The sequence below is a fragment of the Scophthalmus maximus genome, chromosome 17, assembly GCF_022379125.1.
Source record: "Scophthalmus maximus strain ysfricsl-2021 chromosome 17, ASM2237912v1, whole genome shotgun sequence".
Lineage (NCBI taxonomy): Eukaryota > Metazoa > Chordata > Actinopteri > Pleuronectiformes > Scophthalmidae > Scophthalmus > Scophthalmus maximus.
This window is the reverse complement of record NC_061531.1, coordinates 17,482,954-17,505,891: the sequence shown is the minus strand read 5'-3', so window position 1 is coordinate 17,505,891 and position 22,938 is coordinate 17,482,954. Positions and strand designations below refer to the sequence as shown.

The 22,938-nt window shown below is 44.9% G+C and overlaps 2 protein-coding genes and 1 long non-coding RNA gene across 11 annotated transcripts; 1 reads left to right on the top strand and 2 right to left on the bottom strand.

Annotated features, from left to right (window-relative positions):
* Window positions 1–347: 347 nt before the first annotated feature.
* phospho1 (phosphoethanolamine/phosphocholine phosphatase 1) lies at window positions 348–3,542 on the bottom strand. Of its 2 annotated transcripts, none has more exons than XM_035614199.2 (3): window positions 2,964–3,542; window positions 2,304–2,406; window positions 348–1,946 (listed from the first exon to the last, which is right to left on the bottom strand). In XM_035614199.2, the coding sequence occupies exon 3, from the start codon at window positions 1,842–1,844 to the stop codon at window positions 996–998; it is 849 nt and encodes a 282-aa protein (XP_035470092.1). In that variant the 5' UTR covers window positions 1,845–1,946; window positions 2,304–2,406; window positions 2,964–3,542; the 3' UTR covers window positions 348–995. The 2 variants fall into 2 exon arrangements, with proteins under 2 accessions (XP_035470092.1, XP_035470093.1); XM_035614200.2 differs by having other exon boundaries at window positions 348–1,795; window positions 2,964–3,536.
* A 1,866-nt stretch (window positions 3,543–5,408) lies between these two features.
* On the bottom strand, window positions 5,409–22,089 carry znf652 (zinc finger protein 652). Of its 8 annotated transcripts, none has more exons than XM_047328135.1 (8): window positions 21,814–22,088; window positions 17,124–17,265; window positions 16,854–16,922; window positions 15,743–16,765; window positions 13,651–13,798; window positions 13,011–13,126; window positions 11,108–11,252; window positions 5,409–9,290 (listed from the first exon to the last, which is right to left on the bottom strand). In XM_047328135.1, exons 4-8 carry the CDS (start codon window positions 16,724–16,726, stop codon window positions 8,668–8,670), a joined length of 2,016 nt encoding a protein of 671 aa, XP_047184091.1. In that variant the 5' UTR covers window positions 16,727–16,765; window positions 16,854–16,922; window positions 17,124–17,265; window positions 21,814–22,088; the 3' UTR covers window positions 5,409–8,667. The 8 variants fall into 8 exon arrangements, with proteins under 8 accessions (XP_047184091.1, XP_047184088.1, XP_047184092.1 ...); XM_047328132.1 differs by lacking the exon at window positions 21,814–22,088 and adding exons at window positions 19,535–19,700; window positions 20,679–20,732; window positions 21,150–21,674 and having other exon boundaries at window positions 15,743–17,265; XM_047328136.1 differs by having other exon boundaries at window positions 15,743–16,534; window positions 16,628–17,265; window positions 21,814–22,089.
* On the top strand, window positions 10,094–11,568 carry LOC118288284. The gene is made up of 2 exons (XR_004785831.2): window positions 10,094–10,654; window positions 10,755–11,568. It is a non-coding gene; the product is annotated as an uncharacterized LOC118288284 (long non-coding RNA).
* Window positions 22,090–22,938: the final 849 nt, after the last annotated feature.

The following is a 22,938-nucleotide window of genomic DNA, read 5'->3' as shown; positions in this document are numbered from 1 at the left end:
AAAATCTATGCATCTGTTATATGATAATGGACTTAGATTTAATTTAACTCTTTATTATCTATATAATTTTGCACTATAACTTCTATACCTATGAACATACCTCTTTAAGTTCTTTTATCAACCCAGCTTTTTATCTCAAAAGCTTGTTTGATCATTGTCTGTTTCAGGACTTTAAACCACATATTTGTGATATGCAGGATAGCTGTGAAACAAATGTGGTTTTCTTAAGACTTAATTTGAATATCAGATGTGGTCTTCCTCAGCAGGAGCACAGGAGTGATATTAGTGTTATTGTTTATGAATGAGACCATGAGGTCGTTTGATGATAAAATCAGACAGAAGCTGAGTTTCAGTTGATGGCTTTATTCCTGCTGGTGATAATATTTCTGTTCAGTAGGCCTCGCCTACACAGCGAAGACACAACAGACTGATAATAAACAACATAAACAAAAACACACACAGTCATACATTTCTGAAATTAGACATATACGGTTAGATGTATAGACAAAACGCTTTTTCTTGTTTGGTCACTTTGTATACAGGCCACTGACATGGCCGTCAGGTAACAGTGTTCCTGCGTGTTCACCGATTGACACTATACAATTTAAGATTTCCTTGTCAAAAAGTGCCGTTAGTAAGAAAACAAACCTATAATTGTACTGCAAGAGCAACCAGTCACTTGGTTGACACCCATGATAAATATTATTATTAAGGTGATTAGTTTAAGTATAATAATCCATAAATAATTAATTTAAATGTTAACCCATTATTATTATTATTATTATGCACTCAAACTTTAAAGCTCTAAATACAATTTGAAGCACAAAGCACTGGATTGGTTATCGATTCCCTCAGTTGATGGGACAGTGGCAGGTTCTGTGATCATTAACCAGCTGATGGTGTGAACTGAGTGACCTCTGGCCCACAACGCGAGAGGCTGACGTCACATATTAGACGTCACCTCGGTGGCCCCTCGGTCGCCCCGCGGCCCCTCTCTACTCGGCCACCAGCTTCCTCAGCCGCTGCACCACCTCCTCCGCGCTCGCCCACGGCACCGTGACCGCCTTGAACTCGCCCGGCATGGCCTCGTGCGTCTCCGTGATGAGCCGGTGCATGGGGAAGTCCCGGCGCGGGAACACCACGTCGCGCGGGCCGAGGGCGAGCGCCGGGCAGAAGTCGTTGGCGCCGTCGCCCACGTAGAAGAGCCGCTGGTAGGGCCGGCCGCGCTCCTGCGTCCTGCGGGCCACGTAGTCCCGCAGCACCGCCTGCTTGCACATGTTGTCCGGGCAGCGCGGGCAGTCGTGCGAGTGGAAGGGCCTCATCACCAGCCGGCCGTCCTTGTTGAACGTGGCCGGGTTGGTGAAGACGCGGTGGAAGAGCTGGCGCGCCCCGGTGCGCCGCAGCCACGACTCGATGAAGAAGGTGTTGGCGTCGGACAGCAGCACCACCTCGAAGTCCTGCGGCGGCCGCACGCGCAGGAACTGGAAGAGCGTGCTCATGCCCGGCGTGGACGGGATCTTCTCCATGATGCTGCGGATGTCGCTCTCGGTGACGCCCTGCTCCGCCAGGTAGGCGAGCACGCGCTGCATGTACTCGTTGTAGCGGCCCGGCTGGTAGGTGTCCTTCAGCCAGCCGGGCAGGTGCTGCCCCGGCGCCGCCTGCACCACCATGTCGTCGCTGGTCTCGTCCACGATGGTCTCGTCGAAGTCGAAGAAGATGAGGAAGCGCTTGTCGGAGGAGATGTTCGAGGCCATGGTGTGCGCGCGTCGGGCCCGGCGGGGGGCTTCCTCCTCTCCTGGGGGACGGGGTGGGAAAGAACAGCAGTTGAAGACGGAGTCCCCCATGATTTGAACTATGCCACACCTCCTACTGGGTTAGGGCATCGACTCCCCCTCTGACTGCAGCATCCCACGACAGGCGGGCCACAGTGGGGGGGTGGTGGAGGGCTGGAAAGGTGGAGGATGGATGAAGGGCAAATACAGATTTAGAAATGGACATAAAAGGAGAAAAAAATATGACTTATTATAGAGAGCAAAGCAGCCAACCAGCAGCGGTTTTCAGCCCAGGGGGAGGCAGCAACCTCCAACCTCATGGACCTCAGAAGAAATGAGGAGGAGGAGGAGGAGGAGGAGGAAAAGGTGGGTTAACCCAGGAGGGAAAACTATAGGAAATGAAATGATGATTATGGCCGGATCGTGCCTGTCATTGACACAAGTGGGTGTGTGCATGCTCCTGCAAGCGGGCAGACAAACTATTTCACAGGAACAAGCCAGAGGGTCTCGGTCGAATAACTGTCTGCATACCTGTTTGAGTGTTTTGTCCTAGTTGACGTCAGCAGTGGGTATCCGCCCGTCTCATGTGTTTGTCTGATCCAGTCGAGTCTGTGCTGGAGTTTTTTTTTATTTCCTATACATGGAGGGGGAAGACAACACAATTTTGCATTCATGAGGCAGCATCAAGACTTCATGAAACCCTATCAAACCTTGGTCAACTGAGAAAGTTATTAATCCTGGAAGAAAGTAGATTAGTGAGCCCGAAGCAGGATTACTCAGGAATGTCATTGTGTGGGGAAATAACAGTGAACATTTATTGGAAGGATAAAGCCCCTTGACACGAACCATCTCGTTTTCAAAGGGGGTCCCTTAAAAAAAAAATTCGACATTTCAATTCATTTTCTCCAAACCCTACATCCTTACTGTATCTGCCGATGCCTCCTGCTAGAACATGCAGCTGGCGGCATGTTGAAATTCACATTTCAAAGAAGCAAAAAAAAAATATTGACTCTGAATTATCCCGTTTCCTGGAAAGCATTCATTTACATATTGCAAAACTGACCTAGTTTCTCTCAACAACAATATCAATAACAGTTGGCAGCGCGCCCGCGCACGATGGATCAAAGCTTTTGGATGTAAAAAAGAAGAAAGACATAAGATTAAATATATATATAAATATATATGTATCACCGGCGCTGGTTCCGGTCTCCGGTCGTCGGTGCGGTCCGATCCGGTGTGTCGGTGAGGTTCAGGCTGAGGTCCGCCGGTCGGCCGGGGGGACGCGCGCTTTTATGTGGCGCCACCGGGAGCCGCTGCGTGACGTGAGCGCGCCCGGCAGCTCCGCCCATTTAATAGCAGCCTACCCCGAGCGCGTTCGCGTTCACACCATCGAAGAAGAAGAAAGAAGAAGAGGACATGGAGCTTTGTGGGAGGGAGAAGAAGAAACTGCAGGAAAGTAAATATTCTGATTCCCTCAGGGATGTTTTGAATACGTTGGTCGAATGAACTAGGGCTGCGGCTGGCGATTATTTTCATTATCGATTAATCTGTCGATTATTGATCAATCGATTAGTTGTTTGGTCCGTTAAATGGTGACAAATGCAGATTGTGTTTCCCCAAAACTCCAACATGATGTCGTGTTTTTATCCAAACACCAAAGAGATTCAGTTCAACGTCACAGAGGGGCAAAGAAACCAGAAAAAATATTCACATTCGATACAATCTCACAATTTAGCCTTTGTCAAAATTTTTCCCCATGGACATTTATGCGTCTCTCTCACACACACACACACACACACACACACACACACACACACACACACACACACACACACACACACACACACACACACACACACACACACACACACACACACACACACACACACACACACACACACACAAAAGCAAATTCCTCTGTGAACCTACTTCCTACTTGGCAATAAACATGATTGTGATGCCGGTGTGGGCTGCTCGTGCACTTATACCAGTGGATCATTTGCCAAAAACGTGAGGCACTGAAGCGAGAGAGAGAATAAATATTTCCTGTAGCGACAGCTCCGAGAAAAAAAACCCAAGGTCAGATTATTTTTAAACCCAGTTTAGACGCCTGGTGTCTGTGGAAAACAGTGCAGGGCAGTCGGTGTAATTTCCTGCTACTTCACACAGAGTTAAAAGACTAAAGTTTATATTTCTTATTGTCACATTTATCTAAGCTAAAGGTAAAAATAAAAGGGCCTGCGTCAGTGTGACCATGAGGAAAGCTGTGACCTCTGACCTCTTTTGTAAGGGAGACCAAGGACTAAGGTTGAAACTGCATCACATTCGAGCAGCCGATTGGAATAACATCGATAAATCAAAAATGAATGACCTACATCAAATTCAAAAAAATGTGGCATCTCTATTTATTAACTATAGTAAGACATCATCATGGCGGCGTGGGAGCGTACAGTATGTTAGCTGCTGCCTGTCTCTCCGCAAGACAATGGTCTCAAGATATAAACCCTGCAAACGCACCGATTAATGAGCCGCACGGCAACTCTCAGAGCCCGAACAACACGACGTCGCAGCCCTCCTCTGCTCGTCTGCCTGCTGACAGACGTGGCCTCCCTCCTTCGCCGACGCCACAAGGCCCTAATGACTAACATCTGGGGCGGCTGACTATACTTTCACGGGGAGAACGGAGATGTACCGCCGCCGTGTTATTATCTCCTCTGCTCGCGAAGTGAAGTGAGCCTCGCTGCTACACCTGACCACCCACTCACCGTCACTAGTGAGTCACTCGCACTTTCCCCTGCTCGGCTCCACTGTACCTGGTGGGATTATGTGACTCACCGGTGAGCCACTTTAAAAACCCACCTGAGGGGGGACGTTTTAGGAGGTATTCTAGGAAGCAGATGAACGTATATAATCCTTTTCTCTTTATCTCTTCTTGCTCTTGGTCGGAATTTTGTAATTGGTAGTTGTTTGTTCCATTAAATGGTGAAAAATGTCGACCGCGTTTCCCAAAACGCCAAAGACGATGTTTTGTTTTGTCCACACACCAAAGATATTCAGTTCTCTGTCACAGAGGAGCAAAGGAACCAGAAAATATTCACATTGAATTAGCTGAAATCAGAGAATTTTGAAAAAACTACTTGAACAGATTAATCGATTATCAAAAATAGTTTGATTAATTTAGTAGTGGATTACTGATCGATTGACTGTTGCAGCTCTAGTTTAGATGAAGAGATTGAAGCTGAACTCCTGCCCCGAGGTCCCTGATGTACCGAGGTCACACTGCCTGTGGTGCAAGGAACTCTCGCCTGATTTGCAAAAACAAATGCACTCCATTTTTAAAAAAAGACTAAAATAAATGTTATTGTAGACGGAGGTGAAGGGAGGGGGGAGAGTGGGGTCGCGCTGAAATAAAAAGGAAGTGGTGACAAAGAAGAGGACCTGAGACTTGGCTCGCGTGTTGCCAGCAGACATTGTTGGTTTACAGGCGTCGACGCCAAGAACCCAGTGACCGTAGATCAGTTGCAGGAGCCTGTTGGAATTCAAGCCTTTTCAGTGAAGCTCAACGTGAAAGTTACCTGAACCAACCGGGAACACGAGTTCACATTCAGTTACTTTGAAGAAGACACCACACACACGTATGTGATAATCATGGCTACTCGTTTTTACTTCTCAAAGTTAGCAGTCAGTTAAATGTATATTATCAAAAAAAGGCCCAACTTTTTCCCCCCACTTCTCCTCAATCTCCAGGTAACATAGAAAAAAAAGAAAAGAAAGACAAACCAGGACATTATAAAGCTGCACATTTTGTACCAGATACAATAATAAAATACGCAATGCTACATTAAGTGGTTAAAAATACAAAGAGGGCTGGGAAAAAAAAAGTATATTGATTTTTTTTAAAAACATCTTTAAAGAAGAATATACAATGTTATTTATTTTTTTTACTTAACTAGCCAATAATTCTTTTTAGTAGAAAGTGCATTCTATATAACAAAAGAAAAAGTTGGAGGAGAATCGTTTGTTAAAATCTGGAGAGACGTAGACGGAGAGAAATATAATGGACAATAAAAAAAAAAAAAGAGTGTGTGATTGAGACGTAGCTCGGAGCGGCTTGTGGGAAGTCGCCAAAGCCTCGAGGAACATCGCTTTCCAATTTGAGGGAAGGTCCGTAGAGGTCTGGAAATAAAAATTTAAGCACATATCTTAAAAGAAATGTCCTGTTCTTTTTTGCTCTGGTCCCTTCCACACTAGCCGCCTCCGCCCCGTGGATTCTCCTCCTTTTCCTTTGCCTAAAAAACATCAACTCGAAAAAAGTAAATCACCTCCACCCTTTTCCCGCCGTGCAGCCACAAACTGCAACTCGGGTTTCCACAATGCATCGTCAGTCCCTCCCCCCTTCCCTGCGCCCTCGCCCACGCAGCAGTAAAGTGCAGAGAATACACACAAATGAAAAAAAGGCTCACGGAAAAAGGAAAATAAAAATTTGAAGTCAAAAAGATTCATACTGCAAAAAATGCTGAAAGCACTGCAGTGAAAACCAAATGGGACAGCATGGTAATCGGATAACGCGGAGCTTTCTTAAAGACCCGAAGAAATGGCAGGATAGTTGCAGGTCTCAAATCAAAAAAAAAAAAATTTAAAATAAAAACAAAGGGGGGGGGGTTTCATCCAAACCTACTGAGCTTAACCACTTCAGACTGAATACTGTGCGAGTGGTGGAAAGTAGAGCCCGGCCGATATGTTGGCCAACTGATATGAGCCTTTAAATGTAAACGTTCATGTTTTTACATTTTAGGTGAAATAAATGTTTATTTTTCGTAATTCGAGTTCTATTTATTTGGTTGTATTTGTAATATTTTTTTAATTTATACTTATTCATGATCCAGCTTACGGTTAAACTAAAATATTCAAGCCTCGATTACATTTCTTTGTCATAACGGTCTGATATCGACATCTGTATCGGGAATCTTGCCCCCCCCCCCCCCCCTTATATCGATATCGGCCCCCAAAATCCATATCGGTCGGGCTCTAGTAGAAAGATGTTAAATTTACTGCTATTGTCCATCTCTTGTTTCCCCCAAATACTGAAACGTCGTATACGGCACACTGTGTGAGACGCAGCTTTTGGTACAAGAGCACCGGGGACATTACCACACGGACACAACACATGCACACTTACACACACACTCCCCCCTCCTCCTTAGTCCACAACGTTCCTCCTCAACACACCGTCAAACAACATTCGCACCATTGGCCATTACATTAACTAAAATGTAAAGTCTCGCGCCGACTCGATCGCACGTATCTGCTTTATCTACGCGAGAATTCCGAGTATCCAAGTCGTCTTTTTTGTCCTGACGTTTCCTATCATGTGCTAACAACAGTTTATCTCTACACTACGGATCCATTCGTTAGCTTTCAAAACTGAGTAAATTAATCAAAGAGAACATAATAAAAAATTATATATATATATATATATATATATATATATATATATATATATATATATATATAACCCAAATGACTCAATGAGCCGTCATTCTGCGTATAGGCAACATTCAACAGGTTTTTTTTCAGACGCTTCGTGCCTGGTGTGGATCCAAGAATGTCAGTATGATGAAAGTCAAAAAAAACCCCCGAAGCTTTACATTACAGCGCCCTACACCGAACCATGGAATATAGGCTGAGAGAAGGAATATGCATAATTGTCTGTTAAGACCTGTGATGAGAAAAAGGTCCCAGGTGTGTGTGTGTGTGTGTGTGTGTGTGTGTGTGTGTGTGTGTGTGTGTGTGTGTGTGTGTCGAATGACCTTTGACATGGTAACCCGTATCGTTTCGTCAGCAGCGAAGGGAGGAGGAGGGGGTGTAGATCCTGATGGGGCCCGTGTGTCCGGCCCCTCACAGTGGCAGTATATTGACAGTTCATCCGTTATCTGAAAGAGGTTGCACTGATCACAGTTTAGTAAATCAGTGACCGCGTGGTCTCTGTGTGTGTGTTTTGCGTGTGCTTCGAGTAAGCGTGAGGCTATAAAGCGCGTGTCCTGCATACAATTAAGTTTCACGTTTCGAAAAAAAAAGAAGAAAAAAAAAAAAAGAATTCCATTGTAGAAAAGCCCGGCTGGCAAGACGTGGTCTTCTATGACACAATACATGTGAATATGTAATATTACACTCAAAAAAACAAAAAACAAAAACAAAAGAAATCAACTGGAAAAGCAAAAAAAAAATAATTAAGAAATATCTTACGTACTGGAATGGAAAGCACCATTTATCCTTGATATGAATCTCAGACTATGTCATAGATTCAACTACGCATTTACAAAACACAAGTTTTCAACGTCCTTTACAAATGCCCCCCCCAAATCCCCTTTCCCCCCCTTCCCCCATCCCCCATCCCCGACCTATGGCACTGCATCTTGCGCTTTCTTCCGCAGCCCTGTGACAGAAAAGGCCTCAGCCTTTTTGACTTCGGGGGAGAGAAGGACTCAGGTAGAAACAGTTACAACATTCATAAAAACACACGTGTGTGATGCCCCCAAGGCTCTGCAGTCACAACTCGGGTGGGCAGGTTCGAGTATTGCTGTGGGTGGGACCTTGCGCAAAAAAGCCAACTTGTCAGCAGCTTAAGTTGAAAAATGAGATCAATGTACAGATGGAGAACTCACACACAGAATTCCTTTTGTGTAGTTTACCTTAGAAAATGTTCCGCCAAAACCTAGAGGTTCTAAAATCTTTGTCAGTTGACCAGAGTTTTTTAAGTTGGGGACTTAAATAATGTGTATCAGTCTTTCACACATACGCAGGTGTGTGTTTAGTTTAAGTTTTTAAATGGGTTTGAGAAGAAATACAGTTGTATTCAGGGAATGAGGCTGGACTATGAGACGAGAGAGACAGTTCAGTGGTGCTGCGGGGCTCCGGGACCCTTGTCGGGATGGGCCATGTGGTGCAGGTAGCCGCTGTCTTCGTGCCCACAGTGGTTCAGGGGCTCACTCTTGAGAAGGGCCGGGGGCGGGGGAAGGTGGGCGACCGGGGGCACGGCCAGGTGGTGGTGGGGGTGAGGCGGGGCGTGTTGGGGCGCGGCATTGGAGAGGTGCTGCTGGGTTGTCGTCGAGGGGTGGGGGTGGTGGTGAGAAGGGGACGAGTGGAGCTGCACGTGGGAGAACGCGTGTCCCACGGGGGCCCGAGGAGGCAGGGGCCCTCCCGTCCCGCCGAGGCCCAGGGGAGCTGAGGTGGTGGCCGGGTTGCCGGCCGAGGGGCCGGGGCCGGTGGAGGAAGAGGAGGAGAAGGTGTTGAAGATGCGGACAGGCACGGGCGGGCCGCTGGTCTGCAGAACCACGGGGCTGGTGACCCGGAAACACTTCTCCTTGTGCGCTTTGAGCATGTTGGAGAAGCGGAAGCGCTGGCCGCACACCTCGCAGGGGTACGGCTTCTCGCCTGTGTGCGTGCGGCGGTGACGCTTCATGTTGGGCCGGCTGGTGAAGCTCTTTCCGCAGATCTCACAAATGAACGGCTTCTCTCCTGCACAGGAAAGGGAGACCAGTGAGTGAGGGAGACAGGCACTGAGATTTGCAGCTATACAGAAAAAAAGAATACGACGAGTAGGTGTCAGATCTTTTGCTGTCAAATCTGTTTCGAAAAATCAAGCTCTCCAAATGACAAAGTAAACTTTTGAAACATTTTCCTTCTGTAGTGAGCGGCACATCTCTCCTCTTAAAAATGTAAATCAGTTGCCATCTTGAATGGAGTGTCTTCTCTGCTGTCAACCCACCCACTCCACAGGAAGCCATTACCATTCACACTTTGAGGAGAGGAGATGTGAGAGAGTGAACAACAGGAGCTGCGGTGGAATGCCGCTCTCATTAACCTCCCTCTGTGGAGCCACCGAATGTTCCTGCTACCTCCCACACAGCCGTCTATTAACAGGCTGCTGAAGGGCTCTCCAAGTGCCCTGTTCCGATACAAACTGAATATCAAAAGGTGACGTGTTAATGTGCTGAAAGTCGTACGGCCACTTCCAAGAATTCATGGTAAACCATCTGTGCGTGCAGTGGAACCAAAAAACCTTTGGGGTGTTTAACATGTGTGCTGCCCTATTACAGGCCACGACTGGGTGTGTCTCCTCCTGTTGCTGCTGCTGGAGACTAAATTGGGTTCTAGCGGCAGGCAGAGGAGAGGGTAGGGTAATTACACCTCGCGAATAGAACCGCGAGGGCAGACTGAGAGCGGCGTGTCCACCCACGACAGGCACGGCTCGAGAGAAAAACCAGTGAAGGATGCAGCGCGAGGCTTCGACGCTGCCTCAGCTCGGTCTTCGAAATAGAAAACGCAAAGGCCGGGGCCAGAAAATCAGAGGGATGTAAAATCACCATGTGTCTGGGTAGTCATTAGAAGCCGCGATGTACTGTACACAGGGCTGCTCTTTGATGGGAAACGTCCCTCTCATTACAAGAAAACTGGGCAGCGGCTCCCTGCTCTTACCACTGTAATGTTCATCCTTGCAACATCCCATGTCTTTGCTTTTTTAAGGGAGTGCACGGAGACAAGCTGGCTGACGGGCAGATCTCATGGACACGGGTTGTTTTCATCATCTCTCAAACATTCAGAATTGCAGACTGTCTTGATTTAGATTTACTAGACACGATTTTCTTTCTTCCTTTAAAAAAAAAAAAGAAGTAGTTTAGAGACTCAACTAAACAAGTGACGAAAACCCCCTCAGGGCACTTTTTAAAAATCCATATCTTTATTTCTATTCCGAAGAACTGTGGACCTCCAGCGGCAGGCTTGTATGAAACAGGTCTTTTCGAAAGCAGCAGAGGCCTCTTCTTGTAAATACAGAAAGGAGATTAGCGAAGATTGAAGGGAAGACTGAAAACGGCATACGGGTAGGACGCTCGTCACCAAAATAGTCTTTTTCTAATTTGAGCTACTTTCTTCAAGTTTTTCTCATTCCCTCACTTTCTGTTATCCCACTCTCTTGTGTAGACTTGTTGGAAGGTTTGCTGCACATCTTTAAAAGGCCGTAACATGAAAAAAGAAATCGCCATAAATACCAACACTCAAACTGGTGAAACCAGTGCATGCTCGCAGTGTGAATCCCTGTACACAGGCTGCATCAGTCTCACAGGAGACTCCGCCCCGAGTGATGCTGCGCTACTGGAAACAGACATCTCTGGAACTTCTCACAGCCTAAACCCGGGTTCTTCCAGACTTCCTGGTTTGTTCAGGCGTCTGCCGTCTGAATGGGCCTTAAAGGTGGAAAGTGGGTCCTCAATTCTGAAGACAACAACGGTCCAAAAGAGAAACAACTCGTTCGGAACCCTGGTGTGTTTCCTCACCTGTGTGTGTTTTCATGTGCTCGTCAAAATACTGTTTCATGTTGAAGTCCTTGCCGCACCACTGGCACATGAACTGCTTGTGTCCGATGTGGATGCTCATGTGCGAGCGCAGCTGGTACTTGTACTGGAACCGCTCGTCGCAGTTCTACGGCGGAGACATTCAGAGGAAATCGGTCAGTTCACCAGCAGGAGCACAAGAACACGCACACACACAACAATGGAACCTTTGAATTAGGCTAAAGACTTTTCACATTCGAACCAACATTCAGTGTTTAAGAGATGTGTATATGTGCAGGACTGTATATCCCAGTTTATTTTGAACATTCAGAAAGTATGTTAAAGTTTTGTTGTGACTACTAAATTAATCGTCAACTATTTTGATAATCGATTTATCGGTCAAGTAGTTTTTATGGAAAAAAGGCAAAATTCTCTGATTTCAGCTTCTTAAATGTGAAAATTTTTCTGGTTTCTTTGCTTCCTCTGTGACAGTAAACGTAATATCTTTGGTGTGGGGACAAAAACATAAACATCATCTTGGAGTTTGGGGAAACACAATCAACATTTTTCACCTTTTTATGACATTTTATGGACCAAACAACTAATTGATTAATCAAAAAAAAAAATCAACAGTTTAATTGATATGCAAAATAATTGTTAGTTGCAGCCCTACCTATTATGTCATATATATAATATAATATGTAATAGTATATGTAGTCGTGTGTACACTGCTATCATGTGACAACTTTTCATTAGACTATTTTACATGCAGAAAAGAAACCGTCTCACAGGGACACGTCAGGTGAGGCATTCAAAGTGCGGAACAATTTATTCTGGATTTAGCAACATGATTAAACCACTTTGCACATGAGGGGGTCTCGTCCGGCCCAGGATACGTGTGTGTGTGTGTGTGGGTGTGTGTGTGAGGTTACTGCAGCAACAAGCCAACAATAGCCAGATTATTTGTGTGAATGTGACCACAATGTGTGTCTTTGAATTATGAGTCTTTCTCGTTCAGGTCTATTACTGACATGACATATTTACACTTCCAATGGTACAAGCTGACTAAATAAAGGTCGTACCATCGAAGGGCGCACAGAGAAGAATGGCCTATACATAACACGAACATCTAATAAGCGTGTAATGACACGTTGTAGTGTAGGACGACTTCAAGCATTTAATTAGAGCGGCTCCACCCAAACACACGTGCTCCATGTGTGCAGTCCATTCAAGTGGTTGGACGTTAAAGGGGCCTCGGGTGGGAGTAACGCAGCCCATCTGTCAGCTCCCTCTGAATTAATGAGTCAGGACGGGGTTATGATTAGCAACTGCTGGCGGGTCCCTTGAGCAGAAATGAGCTCGGAAATCTTCGTCGCACGGTGAGCCCAAAAAAGAAAACACAGAGACGTTTAGTTCTAACATTTACCTCATGTTCCAGGTAATTGGCGAACACTGTATGCGTGGTTTGCTAATATTTGGCATGGTTCGATTTCAGCCTCTTTTTATAACTCAAATGGGCCGAGCGTTGTAGATCTGGACGGGCAAAAACAGAGGTTTTGGAAACGATGACGCCTTCACTCGCTATCGCCTCCTGATTGGTTCTCAGCAGTCTAGACTCCAATACCAGTGGTGAAGACGAGATATGTCATAAACACTTACTTTAAGTCCTAGTTCCACCTCATCGTCAGTCCAAGAAAAAAAAAAAACTTGTCTAACTTGTCATCCTTGTTTTTTTTTTTGTCATAGTATTATCTGTATGTAAGCAACTCTGCAGTAACTGGACAGCACATATAATCCGCTTCCTGTTTACACCATCCCTCACATACCCAGTGAACGTGAATGGTCACATTTTCAGCCCAGTCTGTATTAATGCGAACACAGAAAGTGACATTCCTGCGCATCTTACCTCACAACGGAAGGGTTTCTCTCCAGAGTGCTGGAGGGAGTGAACTTTTAAAGACATGCTGCGTTTAAACGACTTCCCGCAGGTCTCACAAGTGAATGGCATGTCCTTAGTGTGAGCTGGGAGGGGGAAGATGACAAAGAGGAAAACAACACTGACACAGCAGAAAAGACCTGATCACGTAATATCAAAGTTTCATTTCCGATAGCTGTTCATGAATGAAGATTATTTAACAACTATAGGGTTCATACACCTTTTCCAAAGTCAAGTTCAAGCATTTCTACGAAGACATATGTTTCAATAGATAGTATTACGCTATAAACAACTAAAATCATGTTTCATAATGACAGAAGGATAAGAAATTATAAGTTATATGGTTTAAAATGTGTCAGGTCAAAAAATCTGATATAATTTAAGCATTTTCAAGCCCTTTATCCATTATACAAGCACTTTTCAAACCTTGAAAATACAACTTTAAAATTCAAGCATTTTCAAGGATTTCAAGCAACATCTTAAATTAAAGAAAATGTACCTGGTGAAAAAAAAATGCTGGATTATACACACACAAAAAATCTAAAAAGAAATCTAAAATATCATGTTGTTATGGTTCCGTCGTACTGTTCTGTGAAGGCTCCCAACTTACCAACCATGTGCTTACGGACGTGAGCCATGGTGTAGAACTTCTTCTCACAGATTTCACACGAGAACTTCTTCTCTGCGTAGCCGTGCACGATCTTGATGTGCTCGTGCAGAGACCACAGCTTCTTAAAGGATTTGTTGCAGGAGACGCACTAAAAAAACAAAACACAGATAAAAAGTAGAAAAGAGGAGATAAAGGTTATTGTTGTTGATAGGTATCATGAGCAAGAGCAAGAAAACCTGAAGGCCCATTACATTGTTCCTATTTAGCGGAAATCGTTTCCTGATACTGCAGCGCCCTCTGCTGGGCAAATCTCAGAATGGATTTAATATGCTTTGAAAAAAAATCGCTCTGGGATCATGTGATGACGGTCAACAGAGCAAACAGCTTAGATGATGTGAGGGGGAAAAGGAACAAAGGGGAAATAATGTGGACTTTATTAATGTAAATTTGGCTTTTTGATATGATTCCTGGTTAAATGATATCAGGATTTTAATCTGCCCCTTCAAGATTTTAATACCACATAAAATGTTTTTTTTTTTTTTTTACAGCTCCACCATCAAAGAATGAGGGGAAACAGCAGGAATTATAAGGCCTACAAGTATTTGTTAAGTACAAACATTTATTATGAGGTCACAGATCAAATCTGCACAAAAAAAAGAATATAATAGCCTCCAGTGCCTAGATGAGCTGGAAAGAAAAATATTCCAAGAAATTAGAAAATTAAATTTTACACTTCAAGAAGCTTTTATTGAAGAAACTAAATTAAAAGGTTTTTTTTTAAATGATTACTTCAACACCTGCAGATGCTTTACTATGATAAGTATGAGAGGCCTTCACATAAGTTTAGACCTTCTCATGTTTGTTTTTTCCAGTGAAACTGAATGACAGTGGATGTAAAAGAAAGAAACTTTAACAATTATTATTATTTATTTAATATTGCAGAATTATTCACTCCCTTTAAATTAATATTCATATTCGGCACCTTTGGGAGCTATTAGAGATATAAATTGTGTAGATTAAACTGTAAAAGCTTTTTATTTTCTAAAAATAAAAAATAAATTCTGGACGTGGCCACTACAGAAGAGTTTTGGGGCAATTTCTTTCTGTCTTGCAGGAAAATGAATCCAGTTCAGTGAAGCCAATTGTCTTACAGACTTCAGGACCAATAGGCTTCAACACTAAAGAGAGTTTATGTGGTGGCCAAAACAGTTTAATCACCGTCTCGTCAGATCTTCCAATTTGTTTTAGAATCTCCCACATGCCTCCTGGCAAACGCTGGCCAACACATCATGTGATTTCTTTTTTCCCCCAACAGTTTCTAATTTTTTTCACTTCCATAAAGCACCAGGGAAACAGCTGAGTTCACATCGATGGGCCTGTTGGAAGACTCACTGGCACTTTGATCACTCAGACGTTCAGCTGCAGAAATCAGTCTAATCTAGAAAAATAATTTAAACTGAGCAACAATTGGTTCTTTACTGATTGGTTTTTCCTATTCATTTTTAAAGTCACTTTATGCACCAAGATGGCGCTGGTCAAATAAACAAAACCGCAGTTTGCAAAACCAATGGGTGACTTCACGGTGGGTTGCCACTTGTACAACAGTAATGATTCAATGTGAGTGATGTCTACTAGGACGGGAAAGTGTGTTTTCTAACCCTAACCTTCATGAATCTCAACTAAATACTTTTTTTTTTTTTTTTTGTATCTTTTCACCAGCTGGAGGAAGCAGGCAACACTAAACAAATCACATTACCCCTGGGTATTAATATGCCGAATCACCTTTTTCAGTTTGAAGGAACTGAAACCATATTGGGCTGATGAAATTCTACATGTTGCTCTGAAAAATATTTTTAACACTAAACTCTGTATGTGTGAGCAAAAACTAATCCTCGTTAACGTCACATTAAAACATCTAGATTAAAATCTATAATAAATACAGAAAAAAAATAGCTAGGACACTATTTGCATCTTATTCTATCTAGATGTTGAAACCCCTTAGTACAGTATGATAAACCATAGAAATTAACTATTTGCAGGGGTAACTGTAGAGTAGAGGTTTGAGACGCGAGAGGTTTGCTTGTTGGTTTACCTGGATGTTCTTCTCGCAGTCAGTCTGCTGGTGTAAGGCCAGCTCACTCTCCAGGACAAACTTTTTGCCGCACTTGTCACAGATCTGCATTCGCCTGTGTGTGATGTTCATGTGCTTCTCCAGGTACCAGCGGGTGTTGAACACGCGCGGGCACTTTTCGCACGCCAGCATCTCCTTCTCCTCCGCGTCGGCCTTCCCCCCCGCCGCCGCCGTGGAGCCCGCGGACGACAGCGCGGACCTGGCCGACCGGCGCATGCTCTTCGCGGGCTCCATGCGCTTCCGTCGCCCCCTGGTGGTCATTCCGCCGGCAGAGGGGGCGATGCTCAGAGCCGTTCGGAGGCTCTTCCTCCGCGGCTGGCTGGGAGCCGCCGTGCTGCTCACACTCCGACGGGCCCTTTTTGACCTTGTTCTTCGGCTTTCAATCTCATCTTCCTCGTCGTCTTCCTCCTCTTCTTCTTCTTCATCAGGGCTGTCCTCCTCCTCTTCCTCCTCCTCATCTTCCTCCTCATCGTCGCTGCCAGCTCTATCTGAGTCATCTGCTGTGGTTCCAGTTTTGCTGTCCCCCTTGGACACATGAAGAGTCTGGTTGTTCAGGTTGACCTCCACAATGATCTGCTCACGCTTGAAGCCCTCTTCCTCCTCCTCCTCAGCGTCCTCATCCTCACCCTCCTCTTCCTCATCCTCGTCGTCATCTTCTTCGGTGTCGTCGGAGGTGCCGTTGTTGCCGGCCTGGGGCCCCTGCGTCTCCACCTCCTGACCGGCTCCCCCCTCTCTGAAATACTGCTGATGCTGCTGTGGAGTCACGTGACCAATGTTCTGATCTGCCGCAGATGCCTTGGCCGCCATCTTATTGTCCACCAACACAGAGTAAGGTTTGCCACCGACCTCTCTCTTGTAAAGCTTGCCCGTCAGGTCCAGATCCGGATTAGGGGAGTGGAAGTAGGACTGGTTCACCGGCGCCCTGCGTCCTTCCTCCTGTGACATCCCGCCAAGGCTGGGGACGGAAACCTCGTCCTTGAGGCTCTGGCAGGATTTCATGAAGAGGGATAGAGCGGATGGGTGTTGGTATAGGGCCACAAAGAGAAATGGAAAAGATTGACCACTGTGGTACCTTGTTAAGACTGGCGTGTTCTACAAGGAGAGGCAGGGGACGCCACACCAATCCCCCACCTTCCCTCTGCTAAAGAGACAGGAAGGAGGGGATGAGGTGAGAAACAGTCAACCTGATTCAAAGAGAGCATCCATGCTGGAAGGGAATGCAGTTGGTAAGACATACAATCTGCTCAAAGTTTTGTTTCATAGGCTTAAAAAAAAAAATCAGACTGAAAAAATCAAAGACTCAGTGTCTTTGATGCAAGATGTGGGCACGGTCCAGATTCACCGTTTCCACGAGGCCGCTCTCCGCTCTGCCGGGCGCCGGTGTCTTCAAATAGCCGAGCAGGTAAAGACGAGCTGAATGCCGGACATGGAACTGCTGCGACGACCTCTGTGTCTCGCCTGAAGAGCCATTTACAGAACATTACCTGCGAGAGGAGACAGAGAAGAAAGAGAAGGGGGAAATATATACACATATATATATGAGATACGAAGAGGTTCGCTTCCGCTTTCTCGTGTCACGTCTCGTGTGTGTGTGTGTGTGTGTGTGTGTGTGTGTGTGTGTGAGCTGAAACTACAGCCGTACTGTCAGGTTTTCATCATCGAGCGCCACATCTACCCACAGATGTTTCAGTGTTGTGTGTAGGAGTTGAAACCACAGCCTTTACAAATGAATACGAGCAGATTTGACTTCAAAGAAGCGAGCAGCCAAAATATTTCCAGACCACAAGCGAAACACCACCTCACTAAAAGATATATGATGCAGAGACGGTTGCTTTGTGAATAATTAAGTTAATGTAAGAAAGAGCTGCAACAGTTAATCTATTAATCGATTAGTAATGGACTGCTAAATTAATCTCTAATGTATTTTGACAATCGCTTAATCGGTTCAAGTAGTTAAAAGTTCTCTGATTTTAGCTTCTTAAATTTGAATTTACTGGTTTCTTTGCTCTTCTATGACATAGAAGAGACATTTTTCACCATTTTATGGACCAAATATTGGACATAACTTCCTGCGGATAGAAAACATCTTCAAGATAATCAGATAAATATTTTTCATATGAGCATTAGGGCTGCAACTAACGATTATTTTCATTATTGAATATTTTGTTGATTCTTTTCTTGATTAATCCAGTAGTTGTTTGGTCTATAAAATGTCATAAAATGGTGAAAAATGTCGATCGTGTTCCCCAAAGCTCCAAGAGGATTTTTTGTTACGTCCACACACCAAAGATATTTTGTTCACTGTCACAGAGGAGCAAAGAAACCAGAAAATATTCACATTTAAGAAGCTAAAATCAGAGAATTTTGCCTTTTTTTTTCGTAAAAACTACTTGAACCGATTAATCGATTATCAAAATAGTTGGCGATTAATTTAGGAGTTGATTACTTATCGATTAATAACTGTTGCAGCTCTACACAAGATTGTCTTTATTTTTAAACAACATGCACCAACCTCCCATTGACTGTTAGCATCGTGTAAACCGCAGCTCAGGAGCTTGTATTGCAGATACAACCACAGGAAACTGTATTTCAACCTTTCAATGAGGCCGGAGCACTGCACAATGTGGAACCTACAGTAACATGCCCTTGTGTTGATGCAAGGTAAAAGACGAAAACAACTGTATTAAAAATAAAAATAAATCTATCCTCATGGGGAGGACTTGCTTTTATATAGTGTTTGTTTAGTTCCTGAGCTTTGCGTACGTCCATGCTTGGGGGGTGTCACCTGGCCAACAGTTGGATGACCTCAAACGACCTTACACCCTGCACCCTGTTATGAGTGTGCACGAGGGGCGGTTGGTTCACTAGAAAACCTCCCTAAGCATGAAACAAAAAACCCTGTATTTCCTTTCTTGGAGGCAGCAAACATCCTCTTGTGCGTTGACACAAACATCTTGTGTAAACACCTCTTCTTCTGACAAACTGACGCTCTGTTGCATTCAAATAAAAACACAAATAGGCCAGGAGAGACTTTGATATTCAAACGCCGGCCACCGGACCCGCTGAGATGTTTTTTTTCTTCTAATCTTTAAATTCACAGGTGGGATTAACATGAAGCTAGAAAAAAGGGAGCATGCGTGTGCAAAGGGAGGGGATCAAATATGACGTGATGAGTGTAGAGTTATGCAAAAATGATAACCCTGATTATTATGACAACTGTGATCATAAATATTTCTCATTATAAGTTATATTTGGTTCATCCACACACAACCCCCAAAAAACCCATCTTTCTTTCTCTGACATTTTCCAGAGCAGTATTTGACACTTAAATTTATTGTTTTGCAATTTTTTTTGACAGTCCTTGCAACTTCTTTAGCATTAAGAGATCAAATTCAAACAGGACAAGAAGCTGCACCTCCTCAAAATAATAATATGCAATAAAAAAACAACAGACATACTTTTGAAAGCTAAAAAGGAGACTTATGAGTATTTTCCGCTCTGAATGTTGTGATGCACATCATTTTTTTCAAAGATGGATTATGTCAATAAGAACTACAGTTTTAATCAACTGATTTTCTTTTGTTCGTCTCGTCACTTCATGAGTGTAGCCTGGCAGACGTAAGTGGAGCTTAAAATCACGTTTGCCAACCAAAACATAATCAATCAATCACATTTATCTGCTCGACCAGTTTGCACAAGTGAAAGCTATTTGTGCAGAATTTGACTATCAATGCGTTCGTGAGAGAGACACACCTGTCTTCCTGTGCATGCCGACTCCGATCCGTTCTGAGAATTGGACGGCGGCAGCTCGAGAGCATTAAGATCACAGGGGGGTGGGTGTGAGTTGCTCTGCACTCACAGAGCAACTTGCGGCTCACATGGCTGTCTGAGACACAAAGCCTCGTAGATTATCCTGCTCCTGGATGACAGAGGAATATAAATTGCATGAGAAACCGCTGCCTGAACTCGACTCAAGATGTGATCAGCTTGTTCTCCATTCTCTTTCAATCAACTCACGCATGTTTAAGACAAACGTTTACGGGGCCGTGAATTCATGCACAACACGCACAGTAACCCCGTATTGAGAAATATCCTTCCACTCGCTCATCATTATCAGAGTCATTTCAGAGATTCACTCAAAGCGATATCGTTCAAAACCTTTGATGTGGGAATCAAGTCGAGTACACACTTCTCGATATCACTGGTTATTAGTCAACACACAGTCGCCTTGTCAGATCGTTTTTGGATAATGTTCAAAGATGAACTTTGCACCCTGACGCCTAAAAAAAGGAATAGTCTCTCTGACAGTAATCCATAGCATTACTACCACTCTGCCAAAAAAAGAGAGAGAAGAAAATCAAAGTCTATTCAACAAAAAACTAATTTTTGTATAGAGTAAACCACAAAGCCTCATATACCGGATACACTCCACTGTGGTTATGAAATTTGAATGACACAGGATGGGAGCCTGACAGCACTAAACGGCGTTGAGTCGTCCACGCGTGACGGTAAAAAGCAGATGAGACGTCTGAAGCGGCCAAAATGTGTCTTAAATTTTAAAATGTGTCACGTTTTAAGTTTACCTCCTATTAATGCAGCAGTGGAAAACAAATCCATGCTCCCCTTTCTAAAGTCTAGACTTTAATAAGCTTCCCCCCCCCCCTTTTTTTCTGTGCAGCTTGCAGCCGACCGACCGTGTGAGGGTTCACATTCCTTCACTCTGTCCAAACTCATAAGACCTTAACCGGCTCACTGTGTGTGAGGCTGCACGGCATGGGGTGCAGCATTCGGACGCCCCACAGCCCCATAATCTGGTCATGGAGCAGGTTGCCTGTCATTGTGTCTTTGTTCTGATGGGGGTCTGAGGTGTCTTGGGTGAGAGCGGGAGGATTATCACCTGCAACAAGATGCTCCTTCACTCTCATCATCACCACCACCACCACCACCACACCTGACAAGAGGGGACACAGTTGTCAAGCATGACAGCAGACGGGTGACATGTTTACAACTGTGATCAGTCACCAACAGACACATTCAAAATGACTGTACTACCACAACAACACTGGGATACGACAAGCCTCCTATTTCGGGCCGACGAGGTCACACACACGCACACAAACACACACACACACACAACGTTCGGCTACAACACAGTAGCTTCGCAGTTGACGTTGTGAAGCAGAGACAAGAGTAACGACAGGGTAACAACACACACACACACACACACAGAGACACACACATACACACACACACACCCCGAACAGCAGTAGCACTGCGCAGGCCCGGCCAACTTGGGCTACTTAGCTAGCTAGCAATATTCCATAGGTATTAACCTGCACTCACTCACACACACACATGACAAGCTAACCTGGCTACATTAGCTCACTTGTGCAGCCATTACAGAGCGACCGTGTTACGTTGCACGAGCCGCACCAGCTAAAGGCTAAAGTATTTGCTGGACATGCACGAGTCGACAACAGATAGAAGGACTTTCACTTTTTCCCTCTTTTTTGTGGACCCCCCCCCTCAACGCCGGCCCCAGATTTGGGGGCTAGTTAGCTTCAAGCTAGCAGCAGCGTCGGGTCGCTGCAGCGTATCAACACTTCGGTTCGCCCGTGTGACAGTGGCCGGACCCGCGCGAGGGGTGGGGGGGCGGCGGGCGGGCGAGAAAATGCCGACGTGCCGCTTCGTTATCGACGCGTCTCTCGAGATGAAAACACCACAACGACAACGGCCCCGGCGACGGTTCATCTCGACAAAACCCACTCGACTCGCCTCTGTCACAAAGTCACTGCTGCGGCTCCGCGGTGCCGGACATTTCTCACCGGTAGCACCGGGCGACCCGTGTGTGTGTGTTTGTGTGTGTGTGTGTGTGCGCGCGCGTGTGTGTGTGTGTGTGTGTGTGTGTGTGTGTGTGTGTGTGCTTTCCCCCGGCGCCTGCCATGCCTGTCACACACACACACACACACACGCAGGGGCTTATTTTTTAAGTTCTAAAGCCGCATTTGGTTGTCGGGTTTCGGCTGCCTTACCTCCGTCCAGAGCGACCTCCCTCCCTCCTCCTTCCTGGCGCTCGTGCAATCAGAGTTGCACAGATTCGGGGGTTGCACGCGCACTTCTCCCTCTCGCCGTTTACATTCGCGGGTGTGCGTTTGCCGATGACAGCGGCATGTTTGCGTTCAGATTTGCGGGAGGTTACTTTTGTGCGCTGCGGGCTGCGGAGGTACCTGCGCCCCGCTACGTGGCCCGGCAGAGCGCTGTCTCTCTCTCTCTCTCTCTCTCTCTCGCTCGCTCGTTCTCTCTCTGTCTCGCTCTCTCTCTCGCGCGCGCGCCGCCGCCGCCGTCCCGCGCTCATCCAGGGCCGCTTGTCTGGGCGGGAGCGCGCGCGCGACGGCGTGTCTGGGTCTCCCGTTCAAACCTCTCCGAGCGGCGCGCGCGCGCGCACGCTGGACAGGAATAAGGTAATAATAATAATAATAATAATAATTTTATTTATATAGCATCTTTACGAAGTTGCCTCACAAAGTGCTTTCACCAAACCATACAAATCACAGACAATTAAAATCAGCATTCCAACAATAATACGGTTTTCAGGTCACATATCTGTATAAATATATATATAAGGGTTATATATATATATATATATATATATATAAGGGTGTGTGTGTGTGTGTTCTACTGAGAGCAGTGATGGTTATATAGTCTCAATCATCGATTGATTAAATATTTATGAGTTTCAGTCTGCAAGGACGATTTATCCTTTCAGAGGAAAAATCCTGTTTTTAATTAAATATTTTGTAACCATAAACTCACCTTTTAATATCATAATTTTGAAATTATGAAAATTGACATTTGCTTTATAGTTGAAAAAAAATTATAATAATACAAAATAAAAAAAACATCAGTCCTTATATGTAGAAACAAGGTTTCATCTTCTTCTTCTAGTGGGCTATCACATTCAAAGCTGGATTCATATCTGGGAGAGATAGAGAGTAACTTTTTCAAAAGTTTACTAAATATAATAATTGAGTGAAAATAATTTGATTCATCGCAAGTTTGAAATAAAGTTTCAATAATGATGATTGCTCCTCGCTGCATCTTGTAGTCCTGGTCCCTGTGTCAACATTTTTGTTCCAACTGTTTTAGTTTATATTTGT

Excerpts from the sequence above, each read along its gene's own strand:
- znf652 (XM_047328131.1), bottom strand. The coding sequence starts at position 16,780 with ATGAAATCCTGCCAGAGCCTCAAGGACGAGGTTTCCGTCCCCAGCCTT. Across the intron at positions 13,127-13,650 it reads CGTCCGTAAGCACATGGTTG|CTCACACTAAGGACATGCCA; the intron begins GTAAGTTGGGAG and ends TCCCCCTCCCAG. Across the intron at positions 9,291-11,107 it reads GCACATGAAAACACACACAG|GAGAGAAGCCGTTCATTTGT; the intron begins GTGAGGAAACAC and ends TTTCCTGTGCAG.
- phospho1 (XM_035614199.2), bottom strand. The coding sequence starts at position 1,844 with ATGGGGGACTCCGTCTTCAACTGCTGTTCTTTCCCACCCCGTCCCCCA.